Below are 18,982 nucleotides of genomic sequence, written 5' to 3'. Positions count from 1 at the left end.
ATAATACAACCAGCACCGATGTCTGTTCTTCAGATGTGTTTCTGTTACATATACGTACAATAAAATCTCTTAGGAAAACTGGGGGGGGGGGGGCATGGGGATTTGACTCAGGTGACAGTGCCTGACTGGCAGGCAGGATACCCTAGGTTTTGTTTTTTTCCCCCAGAACCTCATGAGCACTATAATTTGGGAATGATAGTGCAGTCCTGTAACCTCTGAACTCTCAAGGTTGAAGCAGGAGGATGAAAAATTCAACATCATCTTCAGCTAAACAAAGTTTTAGGCCAGCCTGGGCTACGTGAGAAAGACCCTGTCTCACAAAGGAAAGGGAGGCTGGTGATGCTGGAGAGATGGGCCAGCCGTTAAGAGCACTTGTTTTTGCAGAGGACCCAAGTTTGATTTCCAGCACCTACACAGCAGCTCACAAGATCCCATAACTCCAGTTTTAGGGGGATCCAGCTCTCTCTTCTGACCTGCTCAGGCACTGAGTACATAGATTTACATGCAATCAAAATACTCATAAAATAAGATGGGTATTGGTGGTGAAGGCCTTTAATTGCAGCATTTAGAAGTCAGAGGCAGGTGGATCTCTGAGTTCAAAGCCAACCTGCTCTATGGAGTGAGTTCCAGGACAACAAGGGCTTCACAAAGAAACCCTGTCTTGAAAAACCAAAACAAACAAGCGACGAAAACAAAACCTCATATACATAAAATGAAGAAATAATGAAAAAGAAAAAAAAAACCTCTAGTAATACCTTACCTCAAAATAAAGGTGTGTAACATCTTCCCCAGCAAGATCTACCTACTTTACCTCAAAATAAAATGAAATAGGTAATAACTGAGAATTTTCCCTAAATAATCCAATATTCATTTGGAAGAAAAACAAAGACTAGGTAAATAATTTTCAAAAAAAGATAATGGTTGTGGACTCAAAGCCAAGCCAGAAAAGTAAGGTTCCTAGTTCTGGTTGAGTGGGCAAGAGGATGGACAGGTTCCATGCCCAGCGGTACACTCTGTACACTTGGTAAGTGAAGTTCTTCTTCACAGGGTTTCATGGAGCTCAGGCTGACCTTGAAGTGGACATGCACCTGAGGACTGCCCTGTTGTCCTGATCTCCTACCTCCACCTGAGTGCTAGGACTGGAGTTGTATTCCACATAGCCAGCTCTGCTGTGTGTGTGTATGTGTGTATATACATACATACATATATACACATATATATGTACATGCATATATATGTACTTACACACACATAGATATATATTGAGAGAGAGAGAGAGAGAGAGAGAGAGAGAGAGAATGTGTGTATCTCACTATGTAGCTCTGGCTGTCCTGGAACTCACTATTTAGACCAGATTGGTCTTGTACTCATACAGATCCCCCTGCTTGTCTCTACCTCAAGTGCTGGGACTAAAGGCCTTTATGTGAATTTTTTAAAAAAATGCATTACTGGGCTGGAGAGATGGCTCAGTGGTTAAGAGCACTGCTTGCTCTTCCAGAGGTCCTGAGTTCAATTCCCAGCAACCACATGATCATTCAAAACCATCTGTAATAAGATTTGGCACCCTCTCCTGACCAGCAGGCATACATGTAGACAGAATACTATATACATAATAAATAAATATTTTTTTAAATATTTATTTATTATGTATACAATATTCTGTCTGTGTGTATGCCTGCCGGCCAGAAGAGGGCACCAGACCCCATACAGATGGTTGTGAGCCACCATGTGGTTGCTGGGAATTGAACTCAGGACCTTTGGAAGAGCAGGCAGTGCTCTTAACCTCTGAGCCATCTGTCCAGCCCCTAAATAAATATTTTTTAAAAAAGAATACATTACTGTTGACAGAAGTTTCTATCCTACCTGGTCCCACAGCCATTCAGTCATGAACACACAGAGACCTACATTAATTATAAACTGGTTGGCCTCTTAGCTCAGGCTTTCTTAACTAATTCTTGCATTGTACATTGACCCATAATTCTTGTCTGTGTTAGCCATGTGGCTTGGTACCTTTATCAGTGAGGCATTCTCATCTTGCTTCCTCTGTGTCGGGTGACTACTTCAGATTATACCTTTCCTCTTCCCAGAATTCTATTCTGGTCACTCCGCCTATACTTCCTGCTTGGCTACTAGCCAATCAGCATTTTATTAAATCAATACAACTGACAAATCTTTAGAGAGTACAAGACCATTGTCCTACAACACAATACAGCTGGGTGGTGGTGGCGCATGCCTTTAATCCCAGCACACAGGAGGCAGAGGCAGCTGGATCTCTGTGAGTTCGAGGCTAGCCTGATCTACGGATCAAATTTCAGGACAGTCAGGGCTACATAGAGAAAACCCTGTCTTGAAAAAACAAAAACGAAACAAAAAACAAAAGAACGCACCACAGGTCTGTGCAGGGGAGCAGTATGGTCCTTCACACCAGTTGTTTTACCACTCAGGTGACTGGCTCAGATGCTAGGGTCCTTTGAGCTCATAAGAAACAGCAGCCCAGTAAGAAATAATAAGCAAAAGGAGAGCAGGGTGTGGCGCATTCCTGTGATCGCAATGCTCAGGAGGCAGAGGCAGGAGTACCAGCTGGAATTCAGAGCCAGCCCAGAATATCATGTACACGCGTGGGAAGCAGGTGCATCTGTTGTGTTTGCAACACAGTGAGTACAAGGCCATTTGGGGCTTTCATGTTAGGCCCTGCCTCAAAAGCAAAAACAAAACAAGCAAAAACTTAAGGCCTGGGGATATAACTAAGTAGGCAGAGTCCTTGTCTAGTATGCCCCGAGCTCCTGTGTTTGATCCCCAATACTGGGCCTGTAACGCAGCACTTTAGAGGTGGGATGCAGGCAGATCTGAAGTTCAAGGTGATCAGTCTGGGAAAAAGTATGCCCTGGCAATTATTTAAGCATAGGCCTGTGCCAGGCATACAGGTATAGCACAGCCTATAATGCCAGCTACTCACTTGCCGGAGCAACGTGGCGGGCTCAAGGCCAGTCTGCACAGCTATTAACACCCCGTCTGAACAATAAGAAAGGGTTGAGAGATTTAATGCGGCGGTAGAGCACATGCCTTATACCAACAAGGTCCTGGATTCAGTCCCGAGTACTTTCCTATAGCAACATGAGAAGCTCATGGAGCCATACAAAACAGTGTTTATGTCCTTAAATATTTTTTTTTCTGAGACAGGGTTTCTTTATTTTATTGTTTTATTTATATAAGATTATTATTATTTGGGGGGCATTGAGACAGTTTCACTATGCACCTCGGCTGACCTGGGGCTCACCATGTAGACCAGTTTGGCATTAAACTAACAGAGACAGACTTACCTTTGCCCCTGGAGTGCCGGAGCTAAAGGTGTGTGACACCATGCCCAGCCCTGTCCTTTGAATTTTTTACTAATTAATTAAACTGTATTTTATGTGTGTGGGTGTTATACCACCCTACATGTCTGCACCCCGTGCATGCCTGGTGCTGCTGGAGGCCAGGAGAGGGCATCATACTCCCTGGAACTAGAGTAACATGCAGTTGTGATCTGCCCATAGGTGCTGGGACTAGGCCCCTGGTCCTCTAGAAGAGCAGCAGTGCTCTTAAGCATTGAGCTGTATCTTCAGCCTCTCCAAAGTATTTTTAAAATGATTTACTTACTAAGTGTCTGCCTGAATATATGTCTGTATATATGTCTGTGTGATGATGTTGGAACCTCTGGAACTAGAGTTACAGACAGTTGTGAGCTGTTATGTGGGGGCTGGGAATTGAACCCGGGTCCTCTGGAAGAGCAGTCAGAGCTCTAAACCACTGACCCATCCCCAATCTCCCTCCAAAGTATTTTTAGAAAACAAGAATCAGCCGGGTAGCGGTGGCACACACCGTTAATCCCAGCACTTGGGAAGCAGAGACAGGTGGATCTCTGAGTTCAAGGCCAGCCTGGTTTACAGAGCGAATTTTAGGACAGCTAGAAAAACCCTGTCTCAAAAAACCAAAAAATTAAAAAAAAATTAGAAAAAAAAAAAAGATTCTGGGATAGTGAAAAATGGCTCAGTGGTTAAAGCATTTGCCATGCAAACCCGATGACCTGAGTTTGATCCCTGGAACTCAAGTAAAGGTGGGAGACCAACCCCACAAAGTTCTCTTCTGACATCTGCATGCATGCTGTGGTTTATATGCCCATACACATCATATATATTTATATCTAGCTATATCTACATTATATAGATATATAATACACACAGTAATAATAAATAAGCAAAAATTTAAGGCAACTTATGGTGGTGCATGTCTTTGATCCCAGCACTTGGGAGGTAGACATAGGCAGATTTCTGAGTTCCATGCTAGCCTGGTCTACATAGCAAATTCCAGGCCAGCCAAGGGTACACAGTAAAACCCTGGCAAAAAAAAAAAAAAGAAAAGAAAAAAGAAAAAAATCTGCAGGAAATTGTTTTTGTAAAGAACCTGGAGTAGGAAAACTCACTTCTGAGTTTGAGTACAAAAGATATTCTCAGGCACGTGAGCATCGGAACGTTTACAACCGTGTGTGAAAAGTCAGGGTGACTACTCCACAGCAGGGGTTCAGGGCAAGAGGACAGCCATGCCTGAGCAGCAGCGGTGCTGAGCGCAACCCCAAAATCATCAGATAGAAGACGTTTTTGAAATGGATGCTCAAAGCCAGGCATGGTGGTGCACACCTTTAATCCCAGCACTGGGTGGAGACAGGTGGACGTCTGAGTTTGAGGCCAGCCTGACCTACAGAGTAGGTTCCAGGAAGACCAGTATTACACAGAGAAACCCTATCTCAAAAAAAAAAAAACTTAAAATTAAGAGAAAGAAATGAATGCTTGAAACAGACAATTAAAATTCTGGCTTTTTATTTATTTTTTTTGGATTTTCGAGACAGGGTTTCTCTGTAGCTTTTTGGTTCCTGTCCTGGAACTAGCTCTTGTAGACCAGGCTGGCCTCGAATTCAGAGATCTGCCTGCCTCTGCCTCCCGAGTGCTGGGATTAAAGGCATGTGCCACCACCGCCCGGCGTGGCTTCTGATTTTTAGAATGAGAGACTTCATGGTATTAACGGAACAGAAAGTGCTATAAACGCCAACAACGTGAAATCACAGTGGAGGAAAAGGTAGTGGGAGGGGGAGGGGCAAACAGGCACACTGGCTTTCTTATTTTCCCTGAGGGTAATCAATAGAGACCATCCACAGGTGATAAATCAGCAAACAGAGGCTTAAATAGCACGTTTAAAGCCATGCAGGGAACGCAAGACGAATTAGAAATAGTAATATATCTCACAGAATCAGGAGGTAGAAGGAAGGTAGAGGCAAAGGGTCAAGTAAATTTGCTAAACCTGTCACATTTATAGCCAAGGAGTCATCAGGCATTCATCTGCTAAAGACGTACGAAAACCACCATCAGGAGAGATGAGCGCGAAGAGGACACTTACCTTCAATTTGGACCCTTCAAGACAGAGCCGGTGCAGCAGCTTAGCAGGAGAGCTCTTGCCTAGCAGGTGCACACCCACGCATGCACACACCCAAGTTTGTTTCTCTGGCTGGGTAGTTGGAGAAGACAATAATGAGAGTTTTACGATGTTACATACCTGTACTATTCAGGCAGGCCTTTAACTCAAATCCTCCTGCCTTAGTCTCCTGGGTAACTGAAACTACAGGCCTAGGGGCTTTCTGATTATTGATGACAACTGTATTTGTGCCTCTTTTCCATCTGACCTCATCCCCTGCTACTCTCTGGCCCTTGCTCAGGATGGTAAAGCCACGCCAGTCTCAACACCCCAAGCACATTTCTCCCCTTGATCCAGTGACTCAGCTCTGCCTGGATGCCCACCCTTTTATATGTGTAGGAGGACTTTGCCCGCTTGTATTACTGCATGCCTGTTATCCTCGAAAGTCAAAGGAAGGTGTCAGATCTGAAACTGAAGTTACAGATGGTTGTAAATCACCACGTGGGCATGGGAACTGAACCTGGGCCCTCTGGACAAGCAGCAAGTGCTCTCAACTGCTGAGCCATTTCTCTAGACGCTGGGTACTCATCTCAAAGACGGCAGGCAAACTCTTCCATAGTGTCCAAGTGTCCCCTCCAACCCCATCTCTAAGGATTAATCTGCATGGTCCACTTGGCTGGTTTGAGAGGCACATTTCTGGGTGCAATTGTGAGTGTATTTCCCAGACAAGATTAATTGAAAGGGAAGACACACCCTAAGTACGGAGCTCTGAACTGAGCTAAGGGGAGGAAGGCCAGAGCTGGCAGCAGCCCCCTCTTCTTTGTAGCCCACCATAACATACTATGCTGCGCTACCATGATGGACGGAAACCATAAGACAAGAAGAAACCTTTCCTTCCTCGGTTCATTCTTTTAAAGTTTGTGTGTGGTGTAATGTGTTGTGTGTATGTAGTGCGGGTATGTTGGATGTGTAGGTGGGTGGGTTCATGTGTGTACTGTAGAGATCATCAAATACGATCTTCTAACACTCCACCTTATTACTTGGTAACAGGGTCTCACTAAACTGAAGGCTATTTTGGCTAGGCTGGTTGGCCAGAGAGCTCTGGAGGTCTATGTCTGCCCTCCGGGGCTGGAGGGACAAACACTCACACCCATACCTGGCTGTTTTGTTTTGTTTTTGGTTTTTCGAGACAGGATTTCTCTGTAGCTTTGGAGCCTGTACTGGAACTAGCTCTTGTAGACCAGGCTGGCCTCGAACTCACAGAGATCTGCCTGCCTCTGCCTCCCGAATGCTGGGATTAATGACATGTGCCATCACTACCCAGTTCATCTGGCTTTTTTTTTTTTAAGTGGATGCTAGAAATTAGAACTCAGGATACACTCTTACCCACTGAGTCACTGTCACCCGCCCTTGAGTTGAAGCATTTAGGTAACAAAATAGGAAATGCAGTTAATATGCCACCTTCCAGTGAAGGCTGCCCGGCCCCTCCTACTGCACTGCCACGGCACTTCCCACCTGACACATTACAAATACATCCATTCACTAACTTCTGTAGGCATCCTCTGTCTCCTCAAGAGCGCATGCCTCTAGGCAGCAATCTCTGGGGTTCGCTGATGTGCTTGTTCTGAACCCTCGGATGGTGACTGCCACATGGCAAGTTCTCATTAGGTACTGGAGAAGTGGATGAAACATAATATTCTAAGAGATGAAATGGCATAATAGAGCAACCTTTTAGCTTGTTGTCAGGATTACATGAAATAATAGACTTCAGATATCTGGCATAGTGGAACTGTCTCGCCTCATTTAGGAAATTTACTGCTGACTTTTGAAGGAAATATTTTCAGCTGAGACCTAAACAATGAAAAGAGCATGAGGTTGGGTGGGTGGAGAGGTGGGGAGGAGCTGGGGAAGGGGGGGAGCGTGATCAGAATATATTGTGTGACAAAAATGCTTTTCAATTCAAATCAAATAAGAGTTATCCAGGTAGACAGTGGGGGAGGATGTTTGTAGAAAGGTCTGGAGCTGAGAGGATGTACGTACAGAACTCAGAACAAGTGGTTTGGGCTACAATAGTTTGCCTTCTACATGCAAGGCCCCGGGTTCCATCTCCAGCATTGCAAACACAAACAAACAAACAAAACTGATTTTGTCATGGTTGGGGAACAGGGAGAAGAAAGATTAGGCCACAGAGAACAGATCCTCCAAGCCTGGAAAACCAGGGAGTTAAGGCTGACCCTGAGGGCTTGGTGGGTCTGGTTAGTCAGATCTACCCAGTGTGAAGGACCAGTCTGGATGCTGTGTTGAGAACAAACAGACCATGGAGAAGGCATGCAATAGTCCAGGCGGGAAAGGCAGACTTAGAGTTGGGCATGGTGGCTCATGGCTGGAATCCCAGTGCTCAGGAGGCAGAGGTAGGAGCAAGCATGAATGTGGAGCTGACCAGAGCTATAGGGTGAGACTCTTGTCTCAAGCAGGAGGGCCTGGTGCATGGCTTGGGTCAGAAGCAGTGGGAATGGAAAATCAGGTGTGAGAGGCCACACAGGCAGGGCTTGGTGGGTATAGGAAGGAGAGATGCCTGGTTAGAAAACTTAGTGTCAGGGTGCTAAACTCTGCACAGGGAGACCTTAGAGGAGCAGGCCTGAGAAGGTGGGGGAAGGACTAGCTCCATTTGGGAGAGTGCTTGCCTAGAATCCCCCCAAAACAGAGATGATTATCTTCCTATAATCTCAGCACTTGGGAGGTAGAGGCAGAAGGATCAGAGGTTCATCCCAAACTATGAATTTGAGGTCAGTCTGGACTATGAGATCATGAGAGCACCTAAAAAAAGAAAGGAAAAGAAAAAGATCTCTGTGAGTTTGAGGCCAGACTGATCTACATGGGCTAGTTCTAGGACAGGCTCCCAAGCTACAGAGAAACCCTGTCTCAAAACAAAACAAAACAAACAAACAAACAAAAAAAAACCCCACCAAAAAACAAACAAAAAAGATGGCTAGGCACATGGCCACCACATCTTTAATCCCAGCTCTCAGGAGGCAGAGGCAGGCAGATCTCGGAGTTCGAGGCCAGCCTGGTTTACAAAGTGAGTTCCAGGGCAGTCCAGTCCAAGCTATATAGGAAGATCCCCCTCTCAAAAAGCAAACAAGCAGAACGAGCAGGGAGGAGCTGGTACTGCTGGGGATGGAGACTTTGGGGAGGGCCATCTCCTGGCTTGACCTGCCATGCGGTCTCTTAGGTGGAAGTCCTTAAAGAGTGAAGGATTCCCTGATCTTTGGGGAGCTCCGATGTTTAGGTCTGGAAAACACTTAGTGCTGAGCCTGCCTGGGGCAGGTCTAACTGCTGGCATTTCTCAAGAGTGAGCCTGGTATTTACTCGTCCCTTGGCAATGTCTCATGGTTCAATCTTTGCTTAGCAAGTAGTCATTCAAGTTTCATCTCACCAGCCATCATGGTGGGATGGCTGTCCTCCGAATAAACACAAACAGGTGGGGCACTAAACCAGGTGTGTGGGAAGCCAAGGAGAGACCCATTTCAGGCCTAGGTCAGTTTCATCCCATCAGATATCATGGCAGGATGGGTGCCCTTCTCCGAATAAATACAAATAGGTGGGGCACTAAACTGGGTGTGTGGGAAGCCAAGGCCTAGGTCGACAGCTGCTAATCATGGAATAGGCTGAGGGCTTCCACCCTGTGGACCCAGGACAAAGCACAGCAAGTCACTGTTTTCACCATCAATTCAATGACCCACCCAGCCCATTCGGCCCACGTCACCAACCTTGTCACACTGCACTTCTCAGAACATCACACTTGCTTTGACTTAGGCTTCTGAGCTGTGGCATAGGTCATTCCCTCCTAGGCACCCTCTTCCCACCTCACAACTAACCTTTGCTCACCCCCTAAAGCCACCAAATCCAGTTGTCACCTGCTCCAGGCCTTCCCCGGGGCCAGGTGCTGCCCCAGGGCACCCCCAGTAAGTCTGTGACAACTCTCTCCCTGACTTAGGTATTTTTCCCTGTTTGCAGTCTCTTATCTCTGCAAGCTCCAGGGGTCTGAGACCAGGCAGGGTCTTCTCACTGCCACTGTGAGGCTGCAGGGCTCAGTGAATCTGCAGTGCTAAATTCCTTCAGCCCCCAGGGTCTTGCTGTTTGTGCGTCCAATACCCACATACAAGAATTACACTGTTGTCTTACCAATTAATTTCCATATGGTCATTTTCTAAGTCCACAAGTTATCCCATTCCTTAGAACATGGGAGAAGATGAAGGTGGTGTTGAGGGGCCGGGCGTTACACCCTCCATTTGGCAATCCACAGCACTGGGTGCTCTTAGCAGCGCAGGCCTAGAGGCCTAGCCCTCGGTGGCTCGGTCTTCCATTCACGTAGTCATGGCAGAAGCCTGTCACAAGCACTCAGGCTGGTCATGTCCTCTTAGAAAGGATCCTACAGAACCCACCCAAGCCACCAAGTCCTACACCACAGTCTAGATCAGAAGGAGCTGAGGCAGAGGCCCGGTGTGTAAGAAATCGGATTATTCAAATTTATTACCATCAAGAAGTATGCAATGACGCTGTAGTTTCTCAACAAGTAGAAAACAGACTGTGTACAACGGTGAACTCTACAGCACTAGCATCCACAAGGTAGAAATGAATGTTTCTCCAACACCACCAACCCTGGATTGTTGATCTCCAATTAGCCTAGCTAGATCTGGGGACGTCGGCATCAAGTCCCTAGGCTAAAAAATAGCTATGCACCCTTCCCCGCCCCCATTACCTATCTAGATAGTGCTGCCCAGAGGAAGAGGCCCTCTCCCTGCCCCTCAGCAAGCTGAGATAAGACTGAGTATAGTACCATGGATACAAGTCCAGTAGTCTTGCCACATTGGTTTACGAGGGCAACTTGGATTGAAGAAGAGCAAGTCTTGGGGGAATCTGAAGACAGCTGCAAACCAGGAGCGGAATCATCTGGCCCTGGCTGAGGACAGACGTGTGCTACCAGGCCCACTGGCCTAGACCTGAAGGGCCAGCCACACCCCCGCTTGGCCCTGAGGTGTGTGGGGCGTGGCACAAGCCCTCACCTGTGCCATTCATGTATTGAGGTGGCCAGAACCCACAGCCTACAAACACCTGCCACACTGCAATGCTGGGGATGATAGCGAGACGCTGTGGGCCCACGGCGAGCCCCAGGCACATTGAGTTGCCTTCCACTTCAGGATGTGAAGTAGAGGCCAGGGGATGAATCTTTTTTTCTTTTCTTTCTTTTTTTTTTTTAAAAAAAAAATTATTTTTGTGTTTTTTTTTTTTAAATTTTTGTTTTTTTGAACCTTTGCAAACACGATGGTGATGAGGAAGGCCTTGCCAGGCTCCCCCAGACGCGTCTGTGGTTGTGGGCTATGAATGTTAAATGCACACTGGGGATGGGTTTCCTATCGCCTCCCCGCCCACCACTGTCTGTAGGGCCTAAAAAAAGGCTCTCAAGGAAAAACAAAACCTAAAACAAAACCAAACAAAAAAAAGAAAATGTGTTTCCCTGCATTTGACTGGAATAGGATCTCTGGAAGGCTGGAGAACAGCAGGCGTGGTACTGCCTCCTGGGCCACAGCTGCCGGGCTCAGGCAGGGCCCTCGCTCTGCACAAGGAAGGCATGTGCTGTCCTTCAGCGTAAGTTGTACAAAAAAGGATCCAACATGAACTCAAAGAGGAAAACAAAATAGGCCCCAACTCCCACAGCAGCCCGATCTGCAGTGAAAGATTCGCAAAAGGAAAGTCGGAGGGAAGAGGCTAGGATCCCTCAGTCTACCCCGCCTAAGGTATAAAAAGTGGAGGCTTCGCCCCCTTCCCCACCCCATGAGAAGCATGAGAAATGCGGAGCTGAACAGAGAGCTTGAAGCGGGGCTCCACTTGGGCCTGGTGGACAAGGGCCCAGAGCCAGGCTGCCAGTCCGCCTACTCGCCCAGGTGTTCTGGGCTCTCTGACCGGTGTGGCAATGTTCCCGAAATGCTGTGATCCCAGTGGGCTGTGCTCTGCCGGCAACAGCATCTGTGCAGGAGGGCTGGACGATGGTCGGTATGGCTCAGAGGAGCTGGGTCTCCCCCCGGAGCCCCTCAGGGGAGCAGCGGAGGAGAGGGGAGCAGTAGTTACGTTGCATAGTGGTCAAAGCTGCCGAGGTATTCCAGGGCCGCACGGTAGCACAACTGGTATTGGTCCTGAGGGGAAAAGGGGTTGGCTGGTTCGTGTGGACGAGGGAAAGGCATTCATGCTGCTGTCAGTGGCCACAGAACTGGACTCCACAGACAGCTGCCCAAGTACTCTCCAGATGGAAGGGGGGAAAAGCCTCTGCAGGCCCATCTCCCCGCTTTGCCTCTCCCAGGCCTGTATTCCCCTCTGCTACTCCAACCGCATTTGTTTGTGCCCAGATTTTAGCATCTTACACAGACCGCTGTGTTCAACCCCGACCCAGAAGAAGGCAGCATTACACCAGAGCTCAGGACAGAGCTACTGAATGAACACAGCTCGCTCTCCTCTCCCCCGCAAGTTAGGCAGGACAAGCAATGCCACGTGGCTATAGCATGAACAAACACGCGTGGGCCAGCTGCAGGTACAGCTGATGGCTGGAGGGCTGTTGGGGGGAGACACTTGGGTCCCACACACTGGTCTGCTTACCTCTGTCTGCACCATTGCAGGGCGCTGTGTGCGGAGGGTCTTCACGGTCTGGAACATGTCAACCACACCCTCATACCGCATGCGTTCCAGGGCAATGCTCAGAGTGATAAACACCCCGGTACGGCCCACACCAGCACTGCTCAGAGAAAGGCTGTGTCAGGAGTCCTGTCACCTCAGGTGGGGGCTTCCCAGGCCTTCAGAAGCACCCTCCACCCCAGCCCCACGTGGGGACAGCCCCACCCCACCTGCAGTGCACTGTGATGGGCCCATCCTGCCCAAATTGCTCCTTTGTCTTGTGCACCTGCCCGATGAAGTCAATGAAGCCTTCCCCTGTTTTGGGCACTCCTTGCTCTGGCCAGTCTGTAAACTGGAACTGTCGGATTGTCCTTGACTGCCCATCCTGGGAGAGATGGTCAGGAGCCAGAGTTAAGGTTTGTACTTCAGGCACTAGGTCCTCTAGACCAGGAGTATAATCACACAGGGACGCACTCACAAGGACTCTAAGAGGTAACACGCACAGCTTGTATTCCTGCAGTTTGAGCTCAAGGGGCTTGGGGGCCGACCCAGACCCACACACGCTCAGGAAGTGTGAGGTTCAGGCTTGTACGCATGTTCTTTGACCAACACTCACCCGGGCATCTGTGACCTTGAATTCCCGAAGGATATACTGGGGCATGTTGTATTCCGCCATCGGATCAACAACAAAGTACTGATAGCGAGCAGAGCGTTCTGCGGGCCAGTACTGGTGACACTTCTCCTGTGGACAGAACACCGGGAACCCCCACGGTTACGTGGGAAGGGGGTGCCACGTTCCAGAGGACTTTGGGACAGGATGGGTGTTGGTAAAGGAGCCCAAGGCTATGTCGATGGGAAGCTGGGGTACAGAGCGGAGCGTCACAAAAGGAGCACCCTTCCCAACGGTGCCTGGTGTCCTCCCTGGAATGAGAGGGGCCCTGGGGGAAGGGGTGGGCTCACCCTGCCCATCTCCCGAAGCTTGGTCAGCATGACGATGATGGTGGAATTGTGCTCCCAGAGCATGCGCCAGAAGTCCTCGGTGCTCTCTGCCAGAGGCCCCTGCGTAGCTATGTAGGCCTTCTGCTGTCTGGGTGACAGAAGACTTGACATGCTGGAGGTGCTGCTGCCCCCATCTATCCCGACACTGCCTAGATCCTTAGGACCCTGCTCATAGAGCAGCCTTCCTCTAGGAAGCCCTCACTTCTGTACCCAGCTCACTCTCATCTTTCGGGCTAGCTCCTACTCCCCCAACTAGTAGCAGACCAAGGTACCAAAAGGTACTGTGGGGCAGGGAGAAGCATTCCGACCTGTAGCCATCTAGAAAGCTGGCATTGATGTAGTCCGAGCCTTCCACACCACGGATGGGCTGCAGACACACTCGGGTCAGCTCATAGGGCATGATATTCACTAGGCGGTTTTTGAACTTGTTGCAGGGCAGGTTGGCACTAATGAAGCGAGATGTGTGGGCCTTGGAGTTGGCCAGTAACTGTGAAGAGAAAGGGGTTTATCAGGCTCGGTTCTCTGTAAAGAGGCCTTCCAAGACCCAGTCCTTCCCACGACCCAGTCCAGGACCCTGGAGTCGAGCAGGCCCACTGAGTCCCACCTTGAACTCAAGCTCCATGGCAGTCACACTCTCCCCGGGAGGCACTTGGCCTAGCTTCTGGATGTGGGCATAAAGGTTGCGAGCAGGCACCTCGGTGTGTCCGCACATGGCGGCCTCCAGCAGTGCCTCATGAATGAACACATACTGGTCCTCTGTCTGCACCATGTAGTTCCTTTGTGAGCGCATGCACGTCACGTGGCCATAGATGTCAACTGTCTTCTCATGCTTCATCCGCTCCAGCATCGCATCGATGACAATAAAGCAGCCCGTGCGGCCCACACCAGCACTGAGGACAAAGGCACAGCTTGGGGCAGTGGTCTCCTTTTCCCACTCCACCCCACCCCTCTGGCGGCTCTATTCGCTCTCACCTGCAGTGTACCACCATGGGTCCTGCATCCAGTGGGTTGCAGGCCTTGACCCGTCTCAGGAAGGCCAAGATGGGAGTCGGGTACTCAGGAACCCCATGGTCTGGCCAAGCCATGAACTGGAACTGACGCAGCTCGCGCTTCTCACTGGAGCCGCTCTGGGGAAAGAGTCAACAGAGGTGAGGACGCTTGGGGTGTGCTTGTCACAGACCCAGGGAAGGGGCCAGATCCACCACCCTTATGTGATAATTCAGAAGCCACACCAGACAGTCCCATAACACAAGCTGAGACAACCCCTCAGTCCCCTAGGCCCTGACCAGTACGTCACACTCAGTCTCTACGATCCCAGTAACGGACAAGTGCTAGCGTGTTCAGCCATACCTTATGGAGTGCGAAGGTACGCATGGTGTATGTGGCCAACTCCACAGTGTCCACCAAGGTCACCTGAATGAGGCCATAGGTCTCAGTGCCGCGGGCTGGCCAATACTGATCACACTTCACCTGGAGGGGGACGGGCGGGACAGGGAGCAGGGTACAGGAGACAGTGTTACAGGCTGCCCGAAGGCTTAGACAGGCAGAAGCAGAGTGAGAAGCCCAGTTTACCTGACTACAGAGAGCCCCACCCCAAGCTCTCAGCTTCTCCCTCCTCACCAAACCACACCACACTGAGCCACCACCCCTTCCCTCACTGGCTGAAAGACCATAATTGAAAATTATTTATTCAACACCAGATAGCACCAGGCACATTTTCTGCCAAATTTACCCATAACGTTTATGCCCCATTTTCAAGCTCTGTAAATTTTATGTTCCAGTTAATGCTTCGCAGTGCAAAAGCAGACACCAGCAGCTCCTTCCACTAATTTACTTAGATGTGTGAGTGCCCCAGGAACACTCGGGCATCTGGGGAACACCCCAGAAACTGGGGAACACATCAGCATTCCAGGAAATGACATACTAACATCCCGGGAACTCATAAACACCTGGGGAACATGCTACATTAGATTGCAGCAGCTCCCCAGTACCTAGGGAATAAGATGATACTCTAGGAAAACCATAGCCCTTGGGGAATCCCTTGAAAAACCTCAGAGAAGGTGGTACCCAGCACCACTGAGTCATTTCCCATCCACCCCCTCACCCGGGATTTCTCCTCTAGCCTGGTCATCATGACCACAGTGGCTGTTCGCTGTTCCCACACCATCCGCCAGAAATCGCCCATGGTCTCGGGCAGTGGGCCCTGTGTGGCGATGTAGGCATTCTGCTTCCGGTAACCATCGATGTAGTTGGCATTGATGTAATCACTCCCAGGGACACCTACAGATGGAAAGGGATACGAGAGAGCATTAACCTCAGTGTGCTCTGGAGAGCAGAGCAAGAGGGGAAAGAGCAATCTGCCCCGGGCTCACCATCGATGGATGTGAGGAGGACTCGAGAATGGTCATAGGCAATGACATTTGCATAGCGGTTCTTGGGCTTGTTCACCTCCGAGTTGGAATTCTCCCATGTGAACTGCTGTCCAGGGTCAATGGACTGCCAGAAATGGAAGACACAGGCAGAGTGATGGTCAAGTCAACGGAGGCCTACCTATGGTACCCTCTCCAGTCCCCAGCCAAAGAGCGGACACATCCCAAGTCCAGAAAGTGGCAAACTGAGGACTCAAACTTCTATTCCAGATTCCTTTGTCAGGTACAGTGGTTGAGGATGGGGTGGGGCGTGGAACAGGCCCCTGCACCCAACTAGTGAAATATGGGCATGGGCAGTGAAAGCCACTGCGGCCACCTGGAACACCCTGGGACTTGCCCACGGTTCCAGATCAATGCAACATGTTGCCCAGCTCTGCCACGTCTCTGGCTTTTCCTATTTCACCTGTCCCCTTGTCCACTATTTTGCTACATAGACGGGTTAGTTCTTTATACTGCTCTTAGGTAGCTCGTTTGGTTTCGGGGTATCTAGCTTAAGATCTCTTAGATGTTTTCTAGTTAACTCATTATGCAAAAGGCACAAGGTTTAATCTTTGCTTATTTTTACTTTTAAATATTCTTTCATCTTTCCCTTGCTGTGCTGTTTCTATAGTGCCTAAAATAGCTTTTCCAATACTTGCTTTTGTCAAATGTTTTGTTTTATTGTAATTTCTAGTACAGTATAGTATAGTACAGTCCTGCAGGCAGGACCTAGGCTCCTCCACAGCTCCTACCAAGCCCTCACTCTCCATCCTTTCCTGGTTCACCCTCACTGTTCACAAAGTGCTTTTTGCTTTTTTTTTTTTTTTTTTTTTTTTGTTTTTTATAGCTTTGGAGCCTGTCCTGGAAATAGCTCTTGTAGACCAGGCTGGCCTCAAACTCACACGAGATCCGCCTGCCTCTACCTCCCGAGTGCTGGGATTAAAGGCGTGCACTGCCACCACCTGACTCCCTTTTTTTGGACAGGGTCTCATGTACACCTACCTGGCTAGTCTAGAATTAGCTATATAGCTAAGGATGACCCTCAACTTCTCGCCTTCCTGCTTCTGTGTTCTGAGTACGGGGTCTGCAGCATGTGTGCGGCCCTATTTATGTGGGCTCTGCAAATGCTGGCAAGCCCTCTACCACATTAGCTACATCTAAAGCCATTCACAAGATTTTCTCTCTCTCTCTCAAAATGCATGTGTGTATAAGTACATGTCTGCACCTGTGCAGCAGACTGGAGGACAACCTTAGTGACACCCTCCACCTTCCTTGAGCTAAGACCTCTCAGTGGCCTACAGCTCACCAACCAGGCGAGGCAGGCTAGCCAGGAAGTACCATGGATGCTGCGTCTCTCCTTCCCCACACAGGGATTACACTGCACATTTTACACATTCATACCTGCCATGTTTACATGGGTTCTGGGGCTTGAATTCAGGACCTTGGTAAGTGCTTCCCAGACTGGGCCACTCCCATCAGCCGCCCTCCCGCCCCATTCCCAGGATTTTAGGTTCAGATGCCAGTTCTGCCCACTACTCAGCAGCCTCCCCAGACAGCTTCAACCTCAGTTCTCTCAAGGGGCAACTCATCCGTTTCCCTTCAAAGCAGGCTCTGCCATGTGACTGCCTTCCGGTGGACAGCTGCGTCACCCACTGACGCAGGAAGCCCGGTCAGCATCTGAAGTCCACCTCAGAAATTCTCCAAGGCTCACCACACCCCCATCCTCCCTCCCTCTGCTGTCCTCGACCTGGGGCCGCCCTCCTCAGCTAGAGACGTAGCTCTGCCTGGCACCTCCACGCCTCCTCTCTTGCTCCATTCCAATTCACTCTGCCCTTCAGCAAGAACAGTCTTTCAAAAAAAACCACGCAGACCTGAGTATCAATTTCCTGCTTAAAAGCCCCCTCGTGCTCTTGACTGGCTCAGGGCACAAAGATGCTTACAGCTACATCTCTGGGGGACGCAGGGTGTGTCCAGAGCTGTTCGAAGCAGTCATGTGCATTTCCACATCTCTTTTCTCAAGGCAGGTTTGGTTATCATCCTTATTTTGCAGATGTACAGAACCGATACCCATAGCACAAAGTCTCCTCCATTTTGGTCTCAGCCTCATAATTCTCCGAGGAGACTGGCTCTCCACTTCTGTGAGCCCTCACCCCGGGACACGCCTGCCGTCACGTGTATTGTCAGAACCACACGCTCAGCATTGATTACCTGTCTGCCTGTGTCTCTCAGTAACTATGTCCCAAGGCATTTGTCTCTATATGCCCAGCATCCAGCACAGCGATGGGCACACAGTTAGAAGACAAACGACTAATAGACCGTGAAAGAGTTATAGGAGAGTCCACGGTAGATTTGGGCAGTCAGGGAAGGCTTCTAGGACAAAGATGGTCCTTTAGAGAAAGCGTAGATGAGAGGAATGATGTGAGCAGGGGCCCTGGACCTGAAATGGACAGAGCTTTACTAGAAGGATGGGTAGGTGCAGGATAGGAGAACGATGAATACTGGTGAAAATCAAGGAAGGCCTTCTTGGCCAGCAGCCAAGCTGAATGCAGAATGCCTGGCTGACATGCTGTTACTGCAGTGCAGCTGCAGCAGGTCAGAGTCAGTGGGAACTCTACAGGGGAGACGTAGCTGCTACGACGAAAGAGATACACTCATCCATCTACCTGCCAGGCTCTATTTCTTCTTTGGAAGCCTGGCCTGTTGCCCTTGGGATCTACTTGGCCCATGGCCTTCAGAAGGGCAATTCCCGTACCCAGAGGTATGTCCCTGAAACATAACTCAGAGTAGACATCTGACTCAAAGAGCAAACTCCTGGGTCCAGCTGAACCAACCCATCCATCATCTCTCCATTCATCATCTTCTGAGACCTATGCCAAGAGCTGGAGGAAGAGTGACAGACACAGAAGAGAGACATCTCCACCATGCTTCACCAAGAGAGTGGGCCTCTCCTCATCACTACCTTTCTCGTAAGGCTCCCGCCTGGATGCCCAGGGACACTCAGTTATCCCTGACAAAGCCCACTGACCCTGAAATCTGAGTTCCTAGCAAAGAGAAATCATGGCCAGAGTGAGGCAAACACTCGGAGGGCTTCCAGAGGGAGGCAAACACTCGGAGGGCTTCCAGAGGGAGGCAAACACTCGGAGGGCTTCCAGAGGGAGGCAAACACTCGGAGGGCTTCCAGAGGGAGGCAAACACTCGGAGGGCTTCCAGAGGGAGGCAAACACTCGGAGGGCTTACAGAGGGAGGCAAACACTCGGAGGGCTTCCAGAGGGAGGCAAACACTCGGAGGGCTTCCTGACTCCACCCAGGAGCTGTGCATTTCTGAGCACACACAATCACAGGCGGGCTGGCGGCTTGGTAGCGAGGCAGAGGACAGACTTCCAATCCTTTACTGGCAATGGTCACCACGGGGAAGCTCACTAAGACTCATCTGAGCCTGAGGTGTGGACGGTACGGTCACGAGG

The 18,982-nt window shown here is 49.6% G+C and overlaps 1 protein-coding gene across 9 annotated transcripts in view; it reads right to left on the bottom strand.

The window, feature by feature from the left end:
* Positions 1 to 9,951: 9,951 nt before the first annotated feature.
* Positions 9,952 to 18,982, bottom strand: part of Ptprf (protein tyrosine phosphatase receptor type F) — an 82,520-nt gene continuing 73,489 nt past the window's right edge. For all 9 annotated transcript variants that reach the window (XM_041653055.1, XM_041653058.1, XM_041653062.1 and 6 more), the window contains 11 exons: positions 15,483 to 15,606; positions 15,215 to 15,390; positions 14,461 to 14,580; positions 14,083 to 14,237; positions 13,715 to 14,000; positions 13,419 to 13,597; positions 13,072 to 13,198; positions 12,728 to 12,853; positions 12,342 to 12,496; positions 12,097 to 12,232; positions 9,952 to 11,639 (listed from right to left, as the gene is read on the bottom strand). In XM_041653055.1, coding sequence (XP_041508989.1) covers positions 11,571 to 11,639; positions 12,097 to 12,232; positions 12,342 to 12,496; positions 12,728 to 12,853; positions 13,072 to 13,198; positions 13,419 to 13,597; positions 13,715 to 14,000; positions 14,083 to 14,237; positions 14,461 to 14,580; positions 15,215 to 15,390; positions 15,483 to 15,606 — 1,653 coding nt within the window. In that variant the 3' untranslated portion in view covers positions 9,952 to 11,570. The remainder of the gene's footprint in view (positions 11,640 to 12,096; positions 12,233 to 12,341; positions 12,497 to 12,727; positions 12,854 to 13,071; positions 13,199 to 13,418; positions 13,598 to 13,714; positions 14,001 to 14,082; positions 14,238 to 14,460; positions 14,581 to 15,214; positions 15,391 to 15,482; positions 15,607 to 18,982) is intronic.

This window comes from Microtus oregoni, unplaced genomic scaffold (genome assembly GCF_018167655.1).
Source record: "Microtus oregoni isolate MIOR12 unplaced genomic scaffold, Mior012 000005F_ref0000423, whole genome shotgun sequence".
Classification (NCBI taxonomy): domain Eukaryota; kingdom Metazoa; phylum Chordata; class Mammalia; order Rodentia; family Cricetidae; genus Microtus; species Microtus oregoni.
This window is presented reverse-complemented; position numbering and strand designations above follow the sequence as displayed.